This window comes from Lepidochelys kempii, chromosome 6 (assembly GCF_965140265.1).
Source record: "Lepidochelys kempii isolate rLepKem1 chromosome 6, rLepKem1.hap2, whole genome shotgun sequence".
Lineage (NCBI taxonomy): Eukaryota > Metazoa > Chordata > Testudines > Cheloniidae > Lepidochelys > Lepidochelys kempii.
This window is the reverse complement of record NC_133261.1, coordinates 106069599-106092531: the sequence shown is the minus strand read 5'-3', so window position 1 is coordinate 106092531 and position 22933 is coordinate 106069599. Positions and strand designations below refer to the sequence as shown.

General features: G+C 39.3%; 1 protein-coding gene across 17 annotated transcripts in view; it reads left to right on the top strand.

The window, feature by feature from the left end:
• The window catches only part of DICER1 (dicer 1, ribonuclease III), a 97057-nt gene that overhangs the window by 61194 nt on the left and 12930 nt on the right, over positions 1–22933 (top strand). For 14 of the 17 annotated variants that reach the window (XM_073349547.1, XM_073349541.1, XM_073349548.1 and 11 more), the window contains 12 exons: positions 1613–1745; positions 3955–4197; positions 4289–4443; positions 5193–5325; positions 5833–5908; positions 13053–13192; positions 17273–17452; positions 18964–19177; positions 19615–19768; positions 21979–22161; positions 22492–22597; positions 22708–22883. In XM_073349547.1, coding sequence (XP_073205648.1) covers positions 1613–1745; positions 3955–4197; positions 4289–4443; positions 5193–5325; positions 5833–5908; positions 13053–13192; positions 17273–17452; positions 18964–19177; positions 19615–19768; positions 21979–22161; positions 22492–22597; positions 22708–22883 — 1893 coding nt within the window. Of the gene's footprint in view, positions 1–1612; positions 1746–3954; positions 4198–4288; positions 4444–5192; positions 5326–5832; positions 5909–13052; positions 13193–17272; positions 17453–18963; positions 19178–19614; positions 19769–21978; positions 22162–22491; positions 22598–22707; positions 22884–22933 lie in introns of those variants that run through there. The other 3 variants (XM_073349552.1, XM_073349553.1, XR_012159551.1) reach the window with 3 other exon arrangements.

The following is a 22933-nucleotide window of genomic DNA, read 5'->3' as shown; positions in this document are numbered from 1 at the left end:
GCCTTTGACTAACAGACTCTGGGTCTTTTAACACAGGTAGTAAAGAAACATTTTTAGACCCAGAGATTCCAGGTTCATCCCCCCCTGCAGAGGACTCCCCATTGGGCATTGCATTTCAAAAGCAATTACTGTGATTATACACACACGTGTATTTATACAGACAGATGGCTAGTTGCTTAACTTACTCATGAAATCAGTGTTGTACAGACAGACTTTTAGCTTATTAGGCCTATAAGAAGAAGGGGAAATACAAAAGAAGAGACCTATTTAAAAATGAATGCAAAAGGATGAATAAATATGTATAATCATATAATCCATGCTCAGTATTATTGAGGAATTTATAATTTCACCAATTAATTGCAAACATATTTAGGTTAAATAAGAAAGATACATGTCTATATTTTTAATCAGAGTGCTAAACATATCTAGTTTCTCAAAACATTACAGCAAAGTCTTAAAACTTTTTGTCATTAGCATATATGAACAGAAAATATAATTTAAATTATGCAGATGTTTATCCTTAATATTAACCTAATAATCTTACATTCCAACAGAATTATCCATAACAGTAAAACAATTTCTGTATATCTCACCTTTTAATACTACCTTACTTAACCTGCAAAGAATCAAGAGGGTCTTGAACTGTTTTGTGCTGTGATTGTGAAGTCAGTGTCCTTTCGGAAGCTTTGTTAATTTACAGAACTAAGCCTTGATCATACAGCTAGCCCCTTGCTGCACGGGATCCACCCACACAGAGATAGTTGCAGGATACGGGACCTTACATTTCATGTTCAAGATGTTTTTATTTGTGTGTATGTGTGTGTGATATACACACATGCGCTTTTCAGTTTGCTTTTCTGTTTATAAATGTTTGCATATGTACACCTATACAGAATACACATTCAGTGTAGTTGACAATGCCACAACAGATAAAGGTGTCAAATGTTTGAGTACAGAGGTTTGTAACATTTAGAAGAGATGTGAACACTTGGTGCTGGTTTCTTAGGTTCTGTCCTTTGTAGATTTTGACCAAATGACTAGTGACGTGGGTGTCCTGAGTTCTAGGGTGTCCAACATGAGGCCCTTTGGGTATGTCTATACAGGGATAAAAAACCTGCTGGAGTCCAAACTTGAATGTCTACACTGTGATTTTTAGACCCACAGCCCTAGCTCAAGTCAGATGATGCGGGCTGTGTTGCAGGTCTTTTACCCCTATGTAGACATACTCTAAGAGGGGCCTTTTTGTTCTGTTGGGGATACTTGGCACTTCCTGAAAAGTAAGTCCCTTTAAAGGTGTCTCAGTTTGGGCACCCAGAAACTGTGGAATCCCAAAATCACTGGTCCCTTCTGAAAATCTTGGCCTTCAAGTATAGACTTTTCCATACTAGACCCAAAGCATGTGCGTACGTATGCAGTCCATCTTTGATTATCCCTACAGAAGTTTTCACCATAAACTTTGTTTCAGAAAAAAAATATGCTAAGGCCATCTGTATATATGTTGGCAAAATACCCGATTACCAAACTTCAATTTTTAATATAGGTCTTACAAACGAAAGATTAACTTTCATTTTCTCAGCTATGCCTGACTCCAAAATGTGTGTAATATTCTTAGGTTGATAAAGGAAGCTGGAAAACAGGATCCAGAACTGGCTTACATCAGTAGCAATTTTATAACTGGACATGGCATTGGAAAGAATCAGCCTCGTAACAAACAGATGGAAGTGGAATTCAGAAAACAAGAAGAGGTAACTTAATTGAAAAGAATTCTACGATACTACTATGTTCAGAATCATTTCATTTGCAGGCAAAATCTGTGTGCAGTAACTTCTGGAATCTCAGGAAGTATTCTGACTTGACAGATCTGCACATTTGTTTGTGGTGCAGATGTTTTTACAAAAAATGTGTTTCTCCTCTAATGGGTTAACAGTGCTACATTACTGTTTCACAGAAAATAAAGTGTTTTGGAATTTCCTGACTGCAGTGTAGAATATTAAGCCCTTTTGTAATAACAGTAAATTGCTGATCATTAAAAGCTCAGATTTACATTGAGTCTAGTGTCGAATAAAAACCCATGGTCTTGAATTTCATGTTGGGACGTTTTTAAAAAAAAAAATTAGCTTTAACTGTGTTTTGTATTTGAACTTGATAAAAGCCATATTTATAACCTGAACCCCCATAATTGCCTTATTAAAAATATTTAAATCACCTACCCTGTTACAGCTTGACGTACTTTGATACCAGTAGCTTATTAAATTCAAAGAAATAAAATTTAACACTTTTAAAAATACAAACATAGCTTCCAACTTGATGATAAAATCTATGAAAATGGAACATCCTAGCACTCTGAAATCTGTATTTGATTAATTGGGGTGGGTGACTGAGTAATTTTGCATTACAAGGTTTGTTATAACGTAGTATTGGCCAGGATCCTTTTAACAATAAACGTTGTGTGGAATGTTTGTTTGGCCTGTATGCATGATAAGGAGTGGGGGAGCATTCACAAATGAAAGACTTATAATATTGCTCTGTCTTTTTTAAGGCTGTTGTTAAATGGTGACGTGGTGTAACAGATATTAAGTAGAGTCCATTAATGATTTAGCAGCCAATTCATTCAAAAAGCCAATGGTTATTTTAATAAGATCCTAAAACAAAAGTTAAAGAGGACCAAAATTAGGGAGTGTATTAGTGTTTTAGCTGAAGGGAAAATATTTAGAAAGAACCCTATATCTATCATTTAAAATACTTTCAATTTAAAAACAGTTGAAAAGCTAATCTTTGTTAATCCTTTTTCAAAACTGAATCTCTTTTGAAAATTAGTATGCCCAACATTGCCAGAAGCTGGGAATGGGCGATAGGGGATGGATCACTTGATTACCTGTTGTGTTCATTTCCTGTGAAGCACCTGGCATTGGCTACTGCTGGGAGACAGAATACTGGGCTAGATGGACTTTGGTCTGACCCAGTATGGCCGTTTTATGATCTTATCTACATTGACATTTCAAATTAGTAAATACTGTTGGCAATTGTTCAGTAACAAACTTGATTTAAAAAAGGAGTACTTGTGGAACCTTAGAGAAGGTGCCACAAGTACTCCTTTTCTTTTTGTGAATACAGACTAACACAGCTGCTACTCTGAAACTTGATTTAAAAAGTAGCCTAAAACCACATGAACTGCAACAAGTAGTTTACTGTAGTTTATTGTGGGGGGGAGGGAGGCTGTTTCTTCCACACATAGTATAATGAGCTATAAATTCTTATTTTTTTTTCCTTTTAAGTGAACCTAATTTTTACTTTTTTATTCCTTTTCTGGATTTTACAGAATAGTTTGACATTTTTCTTTTTGCAAGTATTTTTGTCAGGATTTCTTATTTCAGTTTGTTTTTATATAACTGTTGTGACTTTTCTTTTAGCAGGTTTACCATAATTGTTCCTTGATCCTAGTGAATTTAAATTATTAGCAGAAACATCAACTGTGGAAATTGTCATTTCCAAAAATGATGCTTCAACATCAGAAATGCTGATTGGTTATTCCCAAATTATTGATTTCAGAAATGCTTTTCTGAACAAACATTGCTGGAGCATAGCCAAAAGATATGTAATATTGTAAATTAAGCAGGTTTTCCCCACCCGCATGATTAGAGGTTCCCACATTTTTTTAATTTCCCTCATAATTTGATATTTAAGATGTAATTCCTGGGAAGCCATATTGTCTTTCTGATTAAATGTTGTTGCTCTAAGAGTCTCTGAAATTTTTTTTATTATTGTTGTTTGTTTTGGCTGAACACTGTAATCCTTCTGATTCTTTTTAAACATGTTTTTAGAATTCCAATTCCGTCCTTTTGGGGTTTTTTTTTTGTGTTTTTTACATAGCATTTCAAAATACATTAGAAGTAATTCAAACAGTTGTGTAGAGAAATAATTTCTTAGACATTTTTTTCTTGATTACTTTTATAGGTACTTAGAAAATTTCGAGCACATGAGACCAACTTACTTATTGCTACTAGTATTGTTGAAGAGGGTGTTGACATACCAAAATGCAATTTGGTGGTTCGTTTTGATTTGCCCACAGAATACCGTTCCTATGTGCAGTCCAAAGGAAGAGCCAGGGCACCAATCTCAAATTACATCATGTTAGCAGACACAGACAAAATCAAAAGTTTTGAAGAAGATCTTAAAACCTACAAAGCAATTGAGAAGGTATGTATCCAAAGGAACATACTTCTTGGTTAACATAGTAGTAAAAAAAAAAAATAGCCTGTTTCTCACATTCTGTTCTTAAAATGTTAAGATCCTCAGAAACAAATGCTCAAAGTCCGTTGATACTAGTGAAACTGAAACTGAATCCATCGTGGATGATGATGATATCTTTCCACCCTATGTGTTGAGGCCAGATGATAGCAGTCCAAGAGTTACAATTAACACTGCGATTGGACACATCAATAGGTATGAGGCAAATTCACTTTTTTCCTTGCACTTTGACATCTTCAGATACTGAAGTTCTCCATTGACTCACAAAACAGGGCAGCGTAAGGGATGGCACTGAAAACTTCCCCATAACACTCACCAACATGCTTCAACTCTATTCTGAATGAGATCACCTCTGAGTTAGAGAGGGCAGGCCTGTTGTCAGATCCATTCAGTCCTTGTCTGAGACTGCCAACAAGGATACCAGTTCTGATGATTGGTATTAGTGATGTGGATTCCCTTTCTACTAAGAACTACCCAGGGATATGAACATAACATGACTGATGTGTACTCCCATTGCTTAATGCATTGCTGGAATGTACTGAGTTACTATGGTGATATGGGCTGTATAAAAACCTTTATAAAATAGAGACCACCAACACATTTAATAAAGTTCACCATTCAGCCATCAAATGGGAAGAGATGTAGTTGCTTTTGACAGTGCCAAATTTTAAAGAAGTGCTATAGTTGAGGGGGGCCACATAAAATCCTCTCACTCACATTTCTGGTGTTTATGATCTGCTGTATTATTTTAAAAAGGGTATTGGATGACAACATTAAATCATTTTACTTTACTAAATATTAATTTTGGGAAATTCAAGAGATAGGCAGGACTAAAATCTTCCATACTTCCTGCATTAGTAATTTGAGAGTCCCTGTAAGCTGTAAATAGGATCTTGCTTTTGGATTTAGAAAGATAGGCTTTTTAAAATCTATTGTCAAATTAGGTACTGCGCAAGATTACCAAGCGATCCATTTACTCATCTGGCTCCTAAGTGTAAAACCCGAGAACTGCCTGATACTACATTTTATTCAACTCTCTACCTGCCAATCAACTCACCTCTTCGAGCCTCTATTGTTGTAAGTACTTGGTATGGGGATGGAAATAAGTGAATTATGTATGTATATATATCTGAATGAATTTTCCATTGGTATTAATTAGTATCCAGCATATATGTTCTTTTCTTTTGCTGTAACACACACTGTAACTACCTGCAGACCACTTCTGCTTCTTTTGTTTGTAGTCTGTTTTCTCAGCAACTTCCTTTCATTGTACATCCCAAAGACTTTTGCTGCTTTTCCCTCAGCCTCATGAGCAAATAAGCCGCAAATAAGCCACACATTTGCTTATTTGAGTTGTGGGATGTGCTCCAGATTTATTTATTTATTTATTTCTGCACTTTGCATAGGCAGTATAAGAGTTGATACTGTTTTTTAAAACAGTAACTCCTTTGTGATTTTTAATGTCTGTTCTTTCTGAGTTTATGAAACCATTATAATGTTTGTTAAGTTCTCACCATTTAAATATATTGGTAAACTATGTACTGTTAAAGATAGATTTAAGATATTTTGTGAAATATTTTGTAGGGTCCTCCAATGAGTTGTGCAAGACTGGCTGAGAGAGTGGTAGCTCTTATTTGCTGTGAAAAGCTTCACAAAATTGGTAAGTGTCTTTGAAAACAAGGATCTCTTTGGTTAAGGGGAAAAAATCTTTATATTGAGGCATTTGGAAAGTTGTAGGTAAAGACTTCTGTCATCTATAATATGGTAGAGGAATTCATGGTTTAACCCCCATTGCACAATGTTCTGTGATGTGATCATATAATGAAATAATTTAACATGCATCCATGTAGAGGTGTAGAGTTAAAGTTGTCAAGGGAATCTCACCACTGAATTTCTGTGGTTTTTAAAATGGTAAATTCAATATCAGTTGCGGTAACATAACTTTTGACATGGAATATGGTTTTTATACAGGAAAAAAATTTCAATGTCAGCTAGCAAATCACATTTCAGAGTTCTAGTGTAATTTGAGAGCTATATTTCTCAGCCATGAGATAACCATAGAATATGATTTTTCTAAAAGTTCATTGTAACAGCATTTGTTATGTACAATCCAAAATTCAATGCTTTAAGAGGAGGCTTCTCTAGTTAACTACAAAATATTTATCAGAACTCTAAATTCTTCAAGTGCTGGTCCCTATGTGTGTTCGATATGTGAGTGTGCATGTGCACGATACACCTGAATCCAGAAAAATCTTGCAAATAGTGACCATTGGTCTGCCTCTGAGCCCAGGTTCCCTTTGGGCTCTGCACCAAGGATATAAGGGGAGGTGTGGACTGACTCCTCCAGTTCCTTCGTACCACCACATGGCCTCAGTCAGAATCCTCCAGTGTCTGGAGCTATCCTCACATCGAGTTTGTCTTCATCTTGTAAATATAATTGTATATATTTTAAGTGCTTTTATAGTTTTCTGTATAGGTAGTGTAGCTTAGTTCCTCATCTGGTGGGGAACCCTCTCTGTCTCCCCTTTTGGGAGTAGGGCTATGTCAGAATTTCGGGATTCAAAAACTCTCTATCCTGCCCTTGCTCTTTCTTGGTCAGTGACGACCACCTAAGATCCCTCTTGGCTGCATGGCCGCACAGCAGCTTATTAAGAGCAGCGCAGGGCTGCGGCGGAGAAAGCACCTCAGCCCAGGTGCTGCTGTGAGGAGAGAGAGGGGACGGGGGGAGGAGTCCTCTCCCTGCTGTAGCTCCAGAGCAGCCTGCACTCCAAAACCTCATCCCTGGGCCCCATCCTAGAGCCCTCACCCTTCTTGCACCCAAACCCCCTGTCCCAGCCCCCTTCTGGACCCCAGAGCCTGCACCCCCAGCCAGAGTCCTCCCCCCTGCACCCCAACCCTCTACCCCTCCCTGAACCCCTTCCCACGTTCCGAACCCCTTCCCACGTACCAAACCCCTCAGTCCCACCCTGCCACGTGAACTCTATGTACACCAATATGGAGGTGAGGAAAAATTAGAGGGAACACTGATGACCACCCATGCTGTCTTTACTGCCTTGGGGAAGTTCACGTCTCCTCCAAGTGCAATATTTGTTGCTTCTTCCCACCCCAGACCAAAGATAGACGAGAGGAAGTATCTCATGGAGAAAGCCCTGTTAGATCCAGGCTGGGGAGACACCTTAGTACATTGACTGGAGGCTTTGAGCAGTTCTTCTAGGAGTATGAGCTCTGGAGCAGAGGCTGGGTCAGTTAAATCTAAAGACCTGTTGCCTTGGACCTCTCATAAGAGTGAGGGGAACTCTTTCAAGCATAAGAACAGACCATCACCCGTCTAAGTAGCCTTCTCAGAGAAGGGATCCTCCCAGTGTCCTTCCAAATCAGGTGAGTCTTTGCCTGTCAGTCTGCCGAAGCCTTTTGACTACAAAGGGAAAGCGTACAAAATGAAAGCTTCCATGATACCGGTACCAACATCGGTGCTGACCACAACCTTAAAGAGTCAAAGTACCATCAGCTGTCAGTACTGAGGAGCGCCAGATGGGATCCTCTCTGCCCAGCTGTACCAACCCGGTTCTGAAAGCACCCACCAACAACTAAGTCTGTCATGGCTTTGGATCCAGCAGAACTGACAACCAGGACTGTTTGTACTCTAGAATGGACTGAGACATACACTACACCAGAGGATATCTTCATCCTCCTGGATTCGCAATTTCCTCTACTTTTTAGCCTAGTCTTTCTGAGGACCATATTGACCCCAGAAGGGGACACCACTTCAAGAAGGAGGAGTCACTCCCCTATTCCATCCATAAGCCAGTCTTTTCTTCCACTGGTACTGACAGTACTGCTGATGGAACTGGATCTGCCTTTGCCATAGACTAAATGCGATGCCCAAGGCAAACCATCATCTTCTCAACCTATGGAAGTTATCGCAGACAGGACTTTGAGAGTGTCTTGGACCTGTTCTCTGCACAAACATGGTTCCCCTCCAAGAGAGCACTGGTACCCACTGTCCTGAGGTCCATCCCAACCAGTCTTCAACCCTTCATACTGGCCCCTTGGCATCCATGGGACCCTTACCAAATCCATACACTCAACCAGAGTCTCCCCATCCTTCTCCTACTAGACAACAGCAGCCAGCTCTGCAGAAGTATATGGAAGAGGAAGATGATGAACTGGATCCTCTGGTACTAGCAGTGCCAACAGGCATATCGTCTTCCTCACCTGATGAGGTAGTTACCCTGTCTTTGCTCTCACCCAGTGACCCTAGGTAATACCAAGCACTATTGGAGACATTGGCAGCAGAGCTTCAAATTCCATTAGAGGATGTTCAAGATATGCAGCACAAACTCTTGAACATGTGACAGCCCGCCGGACCCAATTGGGTAGCATCCCTGTGAATGAGGCCATTATGGAGGCCAGCTAAAGTGGTATGGCGTACACCAGCAACTTGTATCCCTACTCCTAAGGGGAAGAACTCTTGTTCATTGGCCCTACCCCTAACTCCCTAATAGTGCAAGCAGCCATGAAAAGATCCAGGAAGCGACACCCAGGAACTACCCATACGTACAAGGTAGTTCAACGCCTTGACCTGAGGAGGAAGGTATTCACATCCATCAGTCTCCAGTTGAAAATTTCTAACTACCAGGCCCTTTTATGAACTATGCAATGTTACTGGAGTTCAAAGATAAAACTCCTCAAGGAGGACAGGGCTCAATTCCAGGCCCTTTTTGAGGAAGGTGGACTTGTGGCAAAACCTCACTGTAAGCTGCAGTGGAAGCAGCTGATACTGCATCAAGATCTATGGCAACCACAATAGTAATGTGCCAGGAGTCATGGCTCCACTCTTCAGGGTTCCCAAGAGAGATTCAGAACACCATTGAGGAGTTTCCTTGTAATGAAACTAGTCTCTTTAATGAGAAGACAGACAAGTCTTTGCACTTCTTAAAAAACTGCAGGTCAGCCCACTGCCCGCTGGGCATTTATTCTCTGGGCCTGAAGAGGAAACACCATAAATGACCATATAAGCCAACACCTCTTTCCTTAGCCTTTCTATCACCGATGACCTTACAAAACTGCGCGACAAGCAACAAAAGGTGCAGAAATCAAGATATGCAGTCTCATCCATATCAGTGACAGCTACCCAACCTCAGCCACCAGCTAAACTATAGAGTGAGTGCCACCTCAGCATCAAGGGAAAGGGTTCTATTCCAACTGTTTCATATTTCCCAATAAAAAGGGAGGCTGGAGGGATTATTGACCTGCATCAGCTAAATACCTTCATTTACGAATTAAAATTCTGCATGGTTACATTGGCATCAATAACTACTTCCTTGGAAAAAGACACATGGTTCACAGCTCTCCACATAAAAGATGTTTGCTTTCATGTGATCATCCACCTGTCCCGCAGAAGGTTCCTCAGTTTTCTGGTAGGTCAGGAACACTGTGAATACAGGGAACTCCTGCACAATTTGGCAACAGCACCCCGAGTCTTTGCAAAGGTCTTTCCAGTGGTGGGAGCAAAGATGAGATGAAACAGCTACACTATCTTCCTGTACTTGAATGACTGGCTTTAAACAAGTAGATAATGCCTAGGAGCTCTGATGGCAACCTCGTCATTACTGGGTTTTGGCATCCTTGGTGAACTGCATAAAAAAAAAATCTGTCCTGATTCCCATGCAAATCAGAAACTCTATAGGGGTGACCCTGGACACAGCTACAGCAAGGGCCTGCTTTCCCATGGACAGATTCCATGCCATGAGCAGTCTAATAAACCAAGTCACACTCAGATGTCGAATGGTCCGGTTCTGTCTTTCTGTGTTAGGCCATGTAGGCTATTATACCTATGTAATGCCTTTCACCAGGTTACATCTCCATTGTCTACAAGTCTGGCTCCTGTCAGCATATACATCAGTCAGGCACACCATGAACTCTGTAGTGACAATTGCTGTCATGGTCAGAGCTTCACTCATCTGGTGGACGAACCTGGGGCATGTATATGTTAGAGTCCTTTTTCTTAGCTCCCATACCCAACATGAGAATAATCTTAGTCACATCCCTTGCGGGCTGGGGATCCCATGTGGATGGACACCTCGGAAAGCCAGTATGCATATCAACCTCCAGAACTAAGAGCAGTCAGGTGGGCCTGCAATGCATTCCTTCCATTTATATAATCCCAACATTTCTGGATAAGGAAGGACCTACTAACTCAAGAAAGCAGCAGGGTCAGGCATCCCAACCCAGATTCTCTTCACCTCACAGCTTGATATTTGGATAGTTTTCAAACCCAAAGCATTCATGTTTGGCAGTTGAACTATTCTGAATAATAGCAGGAAAGATTCTACCAGAAGATGTTACCTAGCCACAGGGAGGAATTTGTATATCTGGTCACAACAGATTCAGTATGGTCAGAGTCAGCAGATATTCCTGCTATTTTAAGACATCGAGTCTCTATATTAGCTTGCTGTGGCCTCACCTAGCAGCATCAGTGCATGCCATCCTCTGATTGATAGCTACTCTATCTTTACTCATTCGGTATCAACCAGATTCCTAAGGGGTTTGACCAGGACCTATCCACCAGTAATGAAGCCAATGCCACAACAAGACCTCAGTTTTGTACTTTCAACACTTACCAGGCCACCTGTAGAACAATGTCCTACTTATCAAGGAAGGTCGCCTTCCTGGTTGCCATTCTGCTGGCCAGGAGGGTGAGTGAGCTGGGGACTCTTATGGCTGACCCACCCTATACTACATTTCACAAAGATATAGTATCCTTTCTCCTTCATCTGAAATTCATCCCAAATTAGTTTCCAAATTCTACATAAACTAATCAATTCACTTACCAGTATTCTTCCCAAAGCCTCATGCCTCCAGCAAAGACAGGAGACTTCTTTGTCTTGAGCTCAGATGAGCACTGTGTTCTACGTGCAAAGAATGAAATCTTTTAGGAAATCACCTGGACCGTTTGTTGTTTTTGCTTGACCTCATGCTTGTTCTGCTATATCTTCTCAGAGACTATAATGGAATGTCTACACTGCAATTAAAAACCTGTGACTGGCCCATGCTAGCTGACTCGGGCTCATGGGCCTCGAGGTAAGGGGCTGTTTAATTGCGGGGTAGACTTCTAGGCTCAGACTAGAGCCTGGTCTACAGAACCCTCTGAGATGGGAGGGTCCCAGAGTTCGGGCTGCAGCCTGAGCCCAAATGTCTATTCCACAAACAGCCCTGTGAGCCTTAGTCAGCTGGCATGGGCCAGCCATGGGTAAGTGCAGTGCAGCCATACCTTGCATGGATTTTTTAAATCAGTTAGCACATCTATTCCACGAGAGCACAGAAAGCCTAAGTAGCTTCTCTCAGAGAAGACCCTCTACTGGACATTTAAAGTGGCAACCTGGAGTTCCAGCAACACTTTCGGAAAGCATTATGTATTGGCCCAAGACTCTTCTGCTGACATAGCCTTCGGAGCTGCAGTGTTGCAAGCATATAGACCACCTGAATCCTCGTATCCCCCTCCTCTTTGAATACTATTTGTCAGCAATCATGTGGAATACAATAGGGACTAGTGCACAAAAAAGAAATGGAGATTAATTACCTGTAACTGGAAGTTCTTCAAGACGTGTTCCTATCTGTATTCCACTACATACCCTCCTTCCCTGCCGTCCCAGCTTTGAATTACAACTGGATTTGTGGTAGAGAAAGAACTGGAGAGGCATTGGTTTGCACTTCCACTTATATCCCCAGTGCAGAGCACTAGGGGAGCCAGGGCGCAGGCACGGAACAATAGACACTATTTGCAATATTTTTCTGGTCTCAAGCTCATGATGTGCATGCGTACCCACATCTGGAATGTAGTCAGGGACCACACATCTCGAAGAACTTCCAGTTAAAAGTCAGTAATCTCCATTTCTAAAGAGGGCAAAGCAGGTTTTCTCTGAGCCATAGAACATAGTCAAAAAAATGAAAATGTCATGCTGACTTTAGCTGTAGTGCTGCTTGTAAATATGTCATAAGTACATTTCTTTATTACAGTGTGTTTTTTAAACCAACATCCCATAGAATATTGCTAGATGTGCTCTAAACCAGTACAGAAAGTCTGTACATACCCAAAGAAAAGGGAGTAAGAAATCCTGGGTGGTAGACATTACTGTGTGCAAATTAGTCCAATCAAGTAATTCAGTCCCAGGCTGCCTTTAATTGGTGTGGGAAGTTGATTTTTCCATGACAACTTCAGCATAGGGAGAATATTTATTTAAAATTTTTATTTTAAATGTACTTCGGAAATCTTAGAATTCTGCCATCAGTATTATTTTTACTCAGAACAAATTAGCAGCTTTAACTGGTAAGAGGTTAATGTGTGCATGGTATCACGATTAGCAAGTTCTCGCTACTATTTAGTGAGGTCACCTAAATATTGTGTAGCCTCTAAGGGTATGTTTACACTGCAATTGGAAACCCATGGCTGGCCCGTGCCAGCTGGCTCGGACTCAGGGGCTTGGGCTGTTTAATGGCAGTGCAGATGTTCAGGCTTGAGCTGCAGCCTGAGCTCTGGGACCCTCCTACCTCACTGGGTATTACAGCCTGGGCTCTAGTCCTAACCCTAACGTCTACACCAGTTAAACGGCCCTTAGCCCAAGCCCTGAGCCGGCATGGGCCAGCTGCAGATTTTTAATTGCAGTGTAGACATACCCTCAAATTCATCTTGCAGGTTATATGGTAGTTATTCCATTGAGTAAACACAGCTAATCCATAATATCTGAAGAATTGAAATGTGATTATTAATACTACTACTCACCTGTACTCATTAATAAAATTAGGTGAACTGGATGACCACTTGATGCCGGTTGGGAAAGAAACGGTTAAGTATGAGGAGGAGCTTGATTTACATGATGAAGAAGAAACCAATGTTCCAGGAAGACCAGGATCTACAAAACGAAGGCAGTGCTACCCTAAAGCTGTTAGTATCATTCATTGCTGTCCACATCTAAGATTTAATATATTCTGTTATAGTCTGGAAATAAGACAAGCTTTCTAAGTTTAAGTCTCTAACTTGACTGACAAAGGGGTGTTTTTCAAATGAAGGTTTTATTTTAAGGTGTGTCCAGGTTCCTTCCCCACTCTGAACTCTAGGGTACAGATGTGGGGACCTGCATGAAAACCCCCTAAGCTTATTTTTACCAGCTTAGGTTAAAACTTCCCCAAGGTACAAACTATTTTGCCTTTTGTCCTTGGACTTTATTGCTGCCACCACCGAGCGTCTAACAGATATATAACAGGGAAAGAGCCCGCTTGGAAATGTCTTTCCCCTCAAAATCCTCCCCAAATCCTACACCCCCTTTCCTGGGGAAGGCTTGATAAAAATCCTCACCAATTTGCATAGGTGAACACAGACTCAAACCCTTGGATCTTAAGAACAAGGAAAAAGCAATCAGGTTCTTAAAAGAAAAATTTTAATTCTTAGAAAAAAAGTAAAAGAATCACCTCAGTAAAATCAGGATGGTAAATACCTTACAGGGTAATCAGATTCAAAACATAGAGAATCCCTCTACGCAAAACCTTAAGTTACAAAAAGACACAAAAACCTGAACATACATTCCATTCATCACAACTTATTTTATCAGCCATTTAAACAAAACAGAATCTAACGCATATCTAGCTAGATTACTTACTAAGTTCTAAGACTCCATTCATGTTCTGCTCCCGGCAAAAGCATCACACAGACAGAGAGAGCCTTTGTTTATCTCCCCCCTCCCCCCCCCCCAGCTTTGAAAGTATCTTGTCTCCTCATTGGTCATTTGGTCAGGTGCCAGCGAAGATATCCTAGCTTTTTAACCCTTTACAGGTGAAAGGGTTTTTCCTCTGGCCAGGAGGGATTTTAAAGGTGTTTACCCTTCCCTTTATATTTATGGCAAGGTGTGTTTCAAACTTTTTAGCAGGATGGTCTTTACATTACAAAATATATAGTACAGACTTCTAGCTGCATGTTTGTCTCCCTTTTAGAGAAAAGAGGGTAGGTACTAGCTGTCAAGGTGAATCTGTTCAGAGGAATGAAAAATGTTTTGCATGCTAGCTAGCACTCTCTTTTTTTTAATTACCTAGTTGCATTTTATCCCATGTATAATTACTATTATATTATAGCTTTCAAAGCTGGTTGAAAGAAACAAAAAGAAATTGTGACATTTTGGATGAAGTCTTTTCCCTGTTTTTTTTTTTCTTTTGAAAAAAAATTGTCTAGCTGTAATATCCAGACAGTTTTTCTTCTGTACATCACAAAGATAGCTCTCTGTCCCTGATGGAGTCTTGAAAATCATGGACCAAATTCTCTGTTATACCAGTGCAATTCTGTTGAAGTCAGTGAAGTTTCACTAATGTAATTGAGTGGAAAACTTGTCCCAAAGAAACTAACAAGTGTCAGAAGAAGTTTGTGTAAAAAAAAACAAAACAAAACAAAACTTCAGCATCCAGGTCAATATGTCAAAGTATAGAAAGTAAAGAATTTCTTTTTCTAAAGTCTGTGAAATGAAGTCATGTGACTCAAAGACTGTTGTTGTGGTGTTAGTAATTTTGACTTTTGGACATTTCCAGAGGCAGAACTCGCTGCTTTTTTATTAATTTCAGATATTTAATTTTGATTTAAAGGTTTACCATTTGAGCATGGAACATCAAATTCTTTCGGTTTGAACCGTAGGTTGGTAAAGATCACTTTTTTCAAATAGAGATTTATTAAGGCACAGTGTTGGTATAAGTCATGTTATTTCATAAACATGTTTATCACTTTACAGGAATATTCTTTTATTAGATTTATTTAACATAATATATAATAGGATAACTAGTGCAGAGTTGAACTTTCACTTTAACAGAACAGGTTTGTTATAAGCTGCATTCTTCATCATGGAAAGTTCCACAGATCCATTATGATGGGTCTTCAACCTGCTTCCATGGATGTAGAAACAGACCTGTCAGTCACTGGTAGCAGAAGAAAGCCCCATTCCCTGAAATTCCTTCCAGAGGATTGATAATTAGTAGTACAGGGTATATCCTTCCAACCAGTGAATTTTGTAGCTGCTCAGGAGGGCCATGGCAACCTCAATTAAAAACAGAGCCAAGAGACTGGAAAAGCAACCCAAAGGTTCTACCATATGCACCAGCTCAGATCCAACCTGGTGTCTGTCCCAAAAATAGACTTGGTGCACACACATATCTCACTCTTCTCCATCAAGGACTTGGTGATCCCAGCTGAGGGAGATTCTTCCACCAAAAAGACACCATGGATGGGAGAGTGGACTCCTTAATCAGAAGGAATTGCAAGGTGACTGTGGACATCCACAACCTCTGTGTACTCCACAAGAGAAGTTTTGAGTCATCTTTCTGGAAAAATTCTTTATCAGCAGCCTTCAGTCATATCTAGGGATATTCTCTTGCTCTCATCCAGAGCAGTGAGATACAATATAGTATCATGTCGGCATACATATCCTCAATCGTAGAGAATATTTGGCAGGTAAATCAGCTTCTGGCAATTCCCACACACTCCAGTGGGAAGCTTTTTGGAAATCAATGGATAAGGTAGTGACAGTCATCGGAAAAGTCTAGGGAAAACTTGACCCTAGTCAGATATTATAGAAAGGAATATAGATAACATGAAATTTTAAGTCCCAGAAGTACAACAAAAGAGAGGACCTCTTCAGAAGCAGTAGATTGAACAGTCCAGTGTAAATGGGGAAAACCTATTTCCTACAGCACTAAGAACCTGTTCATCAGTTTGAACCACTGGAAGAGGTATTGTCATATTTCCTTTCCATCAGAGTGCCCTTCCCAATATCTGTTACCTCAGTAAGGTGACCTTTTGCAATATGGAGTGTGCTCAAAAGGCTCAGTAAAATACCTATCATTCTGAGAAGATGATTTTTCAAACTGGCACAAAGAAAACTGTTTTTTTCATAGAAATCAAGAATTTTTCCCGTGTTTTTGTCCCAACTCTGCATCTGGAAAAGAAGCTTTAGCACATTTCAGATTTACAAGAAGTACTCAGGGTTTTTTATGTAAAAGCCAGGGGATATCTAAAACATCTAGTTTTTTGATTAATCGAGATGGAGTATTTTTCACCCCTGCAAAATAGTAGATCTTACTCTTCTATCAAATATCAAATCCTATTTCTTAAGAGCAACGATGAGCACATGAGCAGAGAAGTTATATGGTTCCTACAAGGAGAGCTGGAAGTCAGTCACCTGATCACCATAAATACATACATTCACAGAAATCCACAAATTGGTCATCCAAACTTCAGCCAGTGTCATTTTAGGCAGAGGAATTCTGTGGCCTAATGCCACAGCCAAGGAAAGATGGGGGGTAGATATAGTTTTGCCTCATTTTTTGGTGTACAAAAGTAAAGATTGAACTTGCTTTTCATTCTGGAGACATACTACTGAGAAAATCCTAGTGCAGTGGGTCTTTGAATCTTAGCAGATTAAGAATGGGAAGACTTATCCAACCTTTATATAAAAACTGCCTTTATTTGAGAAATAAGGACCATAGAGTCTGGACACAAGGGCTTATCCAGAGATGGATAGAGATGTAAAATGGTATTCAAAGCTTTCATTTTATTCATAGGGAAGATTATTCTGGTGCTCTGCAGTAGGAGAGACTTTTGTTTTTCAATGTAGAATTAACACAATTGTTAATTTAGGAAAGTAATAGTTGTCTCAGCTAGCAGGAAGTTCTGGGCATGAGGCATTCTGCTGCTGACTAATGACTGAGGTCTGGTTTTGCCCCCAGCCTACAAGTAGGCTGAAGACCAGTATTAATGGGTCTTGCTGTTCAAAAAAAAAAAAAAAAAGGGGGGGGGGGATTCAGGTTAGTTTGGGTGAATTTTCCTGTTCTACCTTTTAGAAACATATTTCCAAAGGTTTTAATAAAGTATAATAATTTTGTTTCATACCAGTCTCAACAGATCTTATGAAATATTTGTTCTAGGAATGAAAATTTAAGTGAAGTTTGTTGAAATAGTCATATTAATGTATTTTCCTCTCTTTGATTGTAGATTCCAGAATGTTTGAGAGATAGTTACCCCAAACCTGATCATCCCTGTTATCTGTATGTAATAGGAATGGTGTTAACTACCCCTTTGCCTGACGAGCTCAACTTTAGGAGGCGAAAGCTGTATCCTCCTGAGGATACAACAAGATGCTTTGGAATACTGACAGCCAAACCTATACCTCAGGTAATGAATCTGACTTTCTCTTACCCCTTCTGTGCCTGACAGTTCTTCTACTGTTCATGACTCAAAGCACTGAGGCAGGCCAGAGACCAGACCACATGTCAACTCTGCCTTCCTGGAGAAATCTTGAAAACTGGATCTCCAATTATCATAGAGTATTGTGTACAGTTATTTCCACAGTTTAACTTCTTCCTATCAAACTTTCCTCATTGTCATTTTATATTCTCTGATTAAGAATACCAAATTCTTCTTCTGAGGTAGGACATTTCTGACTAGCCTCGTCTGAGCTGAAAATGGGAGACAAGGCTAAGCACAGGCTGAGGAAATACACCTCTTTCTGTGCTTTTTCCCAACCATCCATTGAGAGGGGATCTGTGCTTTTGTTGTGCTCAGAACAAATCATGTTCTGTTACCTGCTCAGAGGGTTTGTCCTCGCAATTCCAACCATGGCCCTGCACTCAGCAATATCACCAGCACTCCGCAGCTCCTTCAGCATCTCTGTAGCAGCAGGACTCTGTAACATCACAGTGCAGGGGTTATGGACACTTTTAGAGCTCTGCCACTCCCTCACTATAATGTCCACCTAGTATTCCTGGGGTACCTGTCCCACATTCATCAACTCCCTCGCTCCCAGAAGTCTTCATCTGACTATTGGTAAAGGTAATAACGTCTCCCTCCCCACAAATCATCCCATGGATGTGATGTTTTATAGGGTCGCAAGCCCCATTACACACCCACTTTCTCAGCAAACTCCTCCCCCGCTGCCGTTCAGACCCTTTGGGCCACTCATTTATAATTCTGTGCCTTTGTGGGCACAGAATCTTATCAGTCTGACTCTAGGAAACCGTAACTCCAGTTTCACTAGTGTCTGCTCTTTGTGCATCAGCTCGTGCACAGCATCACCACTGAGCCCATTTCTGGCAATGGCTCTCCATGCCTGCCTCTTATAAAACTTGTTGACAAGTTGAGAAACAAGAGTAAAATCTTTCATGCTAGTTCTCATTAGCACAAGAAAAGAGATGATTGCATTGTTTCTGATTCAGATTCCGATCAATTCTGAAAGAAATAGTTAAGGATCAAATCCAGAAGAAAATGTCCTTCACCTAGTCTCTCTTCACAGGAGAGAATGAAATCCTCAGTGAAAACATGAGGATAGCACTACCCTTCTTATTGATAAGAAAATGCAGGGAAATTAAGAAACTCTATAGAGAGAAGCCAAAATTTTAAAAGGTAACTTTATCAGGTAGCCCCTGCTCTCTAAAAAAGGGTCATTTTCTAGGTTAGAGAGAACGTAAACTTTTCTGAACAGTGAAATTGTCCCTGTATCAAAATGATGGCTTCCACTTGTGTTTCTGTATGTGTAAATTAATGTTCATTAATACCTAAATCCTGACTAAACATTAATCACTGTTCTATTGGGACAGTTCTATTCTGGAAGAAGTATATATGGTATTTTCTAAGACATGTTTCAGTATCTAATTTTTGTTCTCTTTTGGTTTTCTTTATGTACTTAGATTCCTCACTTTCCTGTGTACACACGTTCTGGAGAGGTTACTATATCTATTGAGCTAAAGAAGTCTGGTTTTATGTTGTCTTTACAAATGCTTGAGCTGATCACAAGACTTCACCAGTACATTTTCTCACACATTCTTCGGCTTGAGAAACCTGCACTAGAGTTCAGACCTACAGAAGCTGATTCAGCCTATTGTGTTCTACCTCTTAATGTTGGTAAGGATTGAGTTTCTTTAAATATTCCCTTTAGTTTGCTTTATAACAACAAACTAGTTACTTTAGTATTTTGTCATCCTGCAGAGTTATCATATTTCATATATAATTTAATATAGTAACAACAGCAGAAATATAATAGTATGCGGGTTTGATTCTGTTACCGTTCCTCACCTTTTTCAATTCTAAGTGTGCTTGAAATGAGTACAAATCATCTCTTAGCAGTATGTTTTCATGTGAACGAGGAAGGATCTAAAAGTATCTAGGTGTGCTGTTATAAGTGGAAGGTTTACCTCAAGATTTTAGGGAAGAGGGGAGGCAAAGAGTGTGTTGACAGCAAATAGTCTACCGGAAAAGTAAGACTTTACAAGTTAAAAATAATACTGCTTCCAGTTTGGGAAACCCAACAAAATAAATTAAATATGTCTTTTCTTTTTAAGTTGATGACTCCAGCACTTTGGACATTGACTTTAAGTTTATGGAAGATATTGAAAAATCTGAAGCACGTACAGGCATTCCCAGTACAAAGTACACAAAAGAAACTCCATTTATTTTCAAATTAGAAGATTACCAGGATGCAGTTATCATTCCAAGGTGAGGATTGTATCATCTGTGACATTCGGAGTGTAGAAAATGTATCGGTATAAGTATTTGCCACATAACTTATGTAACTAATGTATTGGATCAAAGCATATTTAGCATACACCATAAACCTGATGACATTTGATGATAAATTACATTATTTAATAATATAGAGTCGATGACAAGTTTGTGGTATGATTCATATAGAAATATAATACTGGGATTTTAATGTATTGTCACTAAAAAATCTGTTACATCCCCATAAGGAACAGTGCAAGTCACCACACAGCTTTCATAGTATTCTGCCAAAAGCTGTGACTCTATCAGCAGCTAGTTTACTGGAACTGTTTTAAATTGGGGAGGCTGGTGGTGATCCTGTCTCTAGTTACATCTCCTTGATACTGAAGTCTTGCCAGAGCAGTCCCAAAGACCGAAAAGAATGACCCCCTCAGTGCAGCTCCATCAGCAGTAGCAATGATAGGAGTGATAGCGGAGACAAGCTGTGGCCACCAGTGTTTTAACCACCGTGTCATCTAAGCATGGCTTAATGACATGGGGGTAGATCCTAAACTGGCATAAATGTCATAGTTGTATTGACTTCAGTGAAACTAAGACATTTGATCCCAGCTAGGGATTTGCCCAATAAAACACAGTGGATGGTCTTCACTAGCACCCCCTCTGTTGCTACCCCCAGTGGAACTGCATTGGTGGTAGTAACAATTGGAGACTTGGAAGTTCAGGAGGGGGAGACTTGAATTACACTCCTAGCGAGAATTATTTGTTGCCAACTAATAATAGCTAGGCAAGGTGGGGTGGACAACGTGGACTACTGACATAATTGAATATTCTGTCTCATTTGTTTGTATCTTAAAAGAGAAAACCTCTTAAAACCTGAAAATAGTGCATGTATTCAGTCTACATAAAACTGTGATAGAAATATGTGTTTATCACCCTTGTTATACCCCTGTTTGTTTGACTGCAAGGGATTGTCTCTTAAGTATGTGTTTGTACAATGCCCAGAATCATTAGAGTACACATAATAAGTATGCAAGGGCTGATAAGATAAATGAGTTTTCTGAAGGCTGCTTTAACTTAAGCATCCACTTTTTTCCAGAATTTTGAAAAAAATAAAAAATCAGATGGTCCTGGAAAGTAACAGCCTTGTTTGCCGCTTTAGAATGAGGTTGAAAAGATTAAATAAATTATTAGAGATTTTACCTCATTTAGAGACGTCTACTCAGATGCGTAAATATTTAGATAGGAATTGAAAATGACAGACACATCAGAAACTAAGACCAAAGTGCCAAAAAAAAAATATATGCAAATCTCTTCATAGTTAAGAATATATCTTGCTAGCTATCACAATTTGTGCAAAATGGTGTGTGAACATCACATTTACACTAGCTTTAAAGGGCAGGATTAAACGTCTTGAGTATTCCAGTGCTAGAAAATGAATATTTGAAACTTTTTCTACTTTTTAAGAAGGAAGAGGCCATAAATAGGTTGAGAACCAGAATCAAATGCCAAATGTACTATTGGTATAAGTTTGTATCATTCCAGCTTCTGTGGAACATTCACCTACTCTATGGGACAAACATCCTCCCATCTTTCTTCAAGGGATTTTTTAATTTTGCATTTGCCTTGTGGTGTTTTTGGTTTGTCTTGGGGATTTTTTTATTTATTTGAAATAACATATTCTTGTTGAAATAACAACAACAAAAAATCTGTTTGTTTAAGCATTCTAAAATTGTGTGATAGGACCAATGTCTTTTTATAGAAAAGTTTAAACATATTTAAGAGCTTCTGAAAAATTTAAAACTGTTGGGACTAAATTTCTATATTGGTTAACAGAAATATTTATCATTTGTAAAATAAGTGCTCAGATTGAAGCAGATAGTCTAAAGTATATATTTATTGCATTATACATAACCCTTTTAAAATTGATACTTAATTTTATTAAAATTAGGTGTTCTGGGTTCCTATTTCTTCACAGAAAGTAATTGTAAAGGGTAATTGATTTTTTTCTACTCTGTTGTATATTAGTTCTTATACTGCACTCATCACCATAATCTTTGATTTGTCACATCTATTCAGTTTCTGCACAAAGAACTAAATACTTGAGTTATTTAACTTAGCATCTGATCCCAATGCAGAATCAGAGCCTTAGGTAGAAAATTTGCTCAAAGAATGCTTTTCATTCCAAACTATCTGATTTTATTTAGGTATCGAAATTTTGATCAGCCTCATCGATTCTATGTAGCTGATGTATACACTGATCTTACTCCACTGAGTAAATTTCCTTCCCCTGAATATGAAACTTTTGCTGAATATTATAAAACAAAGTATAATCTTGACCTGACCAATCTCAACCAGCCACTGCTGGATGTGGACCACACATCTTCAAGGTGAGGAGATTCTGAATAGTATAAACTTAGTTTAATTCTTCTTTGGGTTTTATATTTTATGGTCTTGCAACATGTATAATGAAACGTTTTGTAAACTGTGTGTAATAAAGTTGGCAATCTTATTTTCAAAATTTTGGGTGTAATTTTTTGGGCAGTCAACTTGAGCCATCATTAAAGGGCCTGATTTTCAGAGGGCAAATGCTTTCTGAAAATCAGGTTTGTTTAAAAGTGTTGATGGTCAAAATCATTTGAAAACTTAGTTCAGCATGGTTTAATTAGATTTTTTTGTATATTTACATTAAAGGAAATATTTTCACAATATATTTTTAGACTTAATCTTTTGACTCCTCGCCATTTGAATCAGAAGGGGAAAGCTCTTCCACTAAGCAGTGCTGAGAAGAGGAAAGCTAAGTGGGAAAGTCTGCAAAATAAGCAGGTAATGAACTGCTTTCCATTCTAAATTGTTTAATTCAGCTTAAATCATTAACCACACTTAAGAGTTTTTGAGATTCTTTTTAAAAGTAAAACTCTTTCCCTTCTTCAAAGATATTGGTTCCAGAACTCTGTGCTATACATCCTATTCCAGCATCGCTGTGGAGAAAAGCAGTTTGTCTCCCTAGCATACTTTATCGTCTGCACTGCCTGTTGACAGCTGAGGAACTGAGAGCCCAAACAGCCACTGACGCTGGTGTAGGGGTTAAATCACTTCCTGCAGACTTCAGGTATTTACTATGCCACACATATATGTATTCTAAATCTTCTTGAACAACTA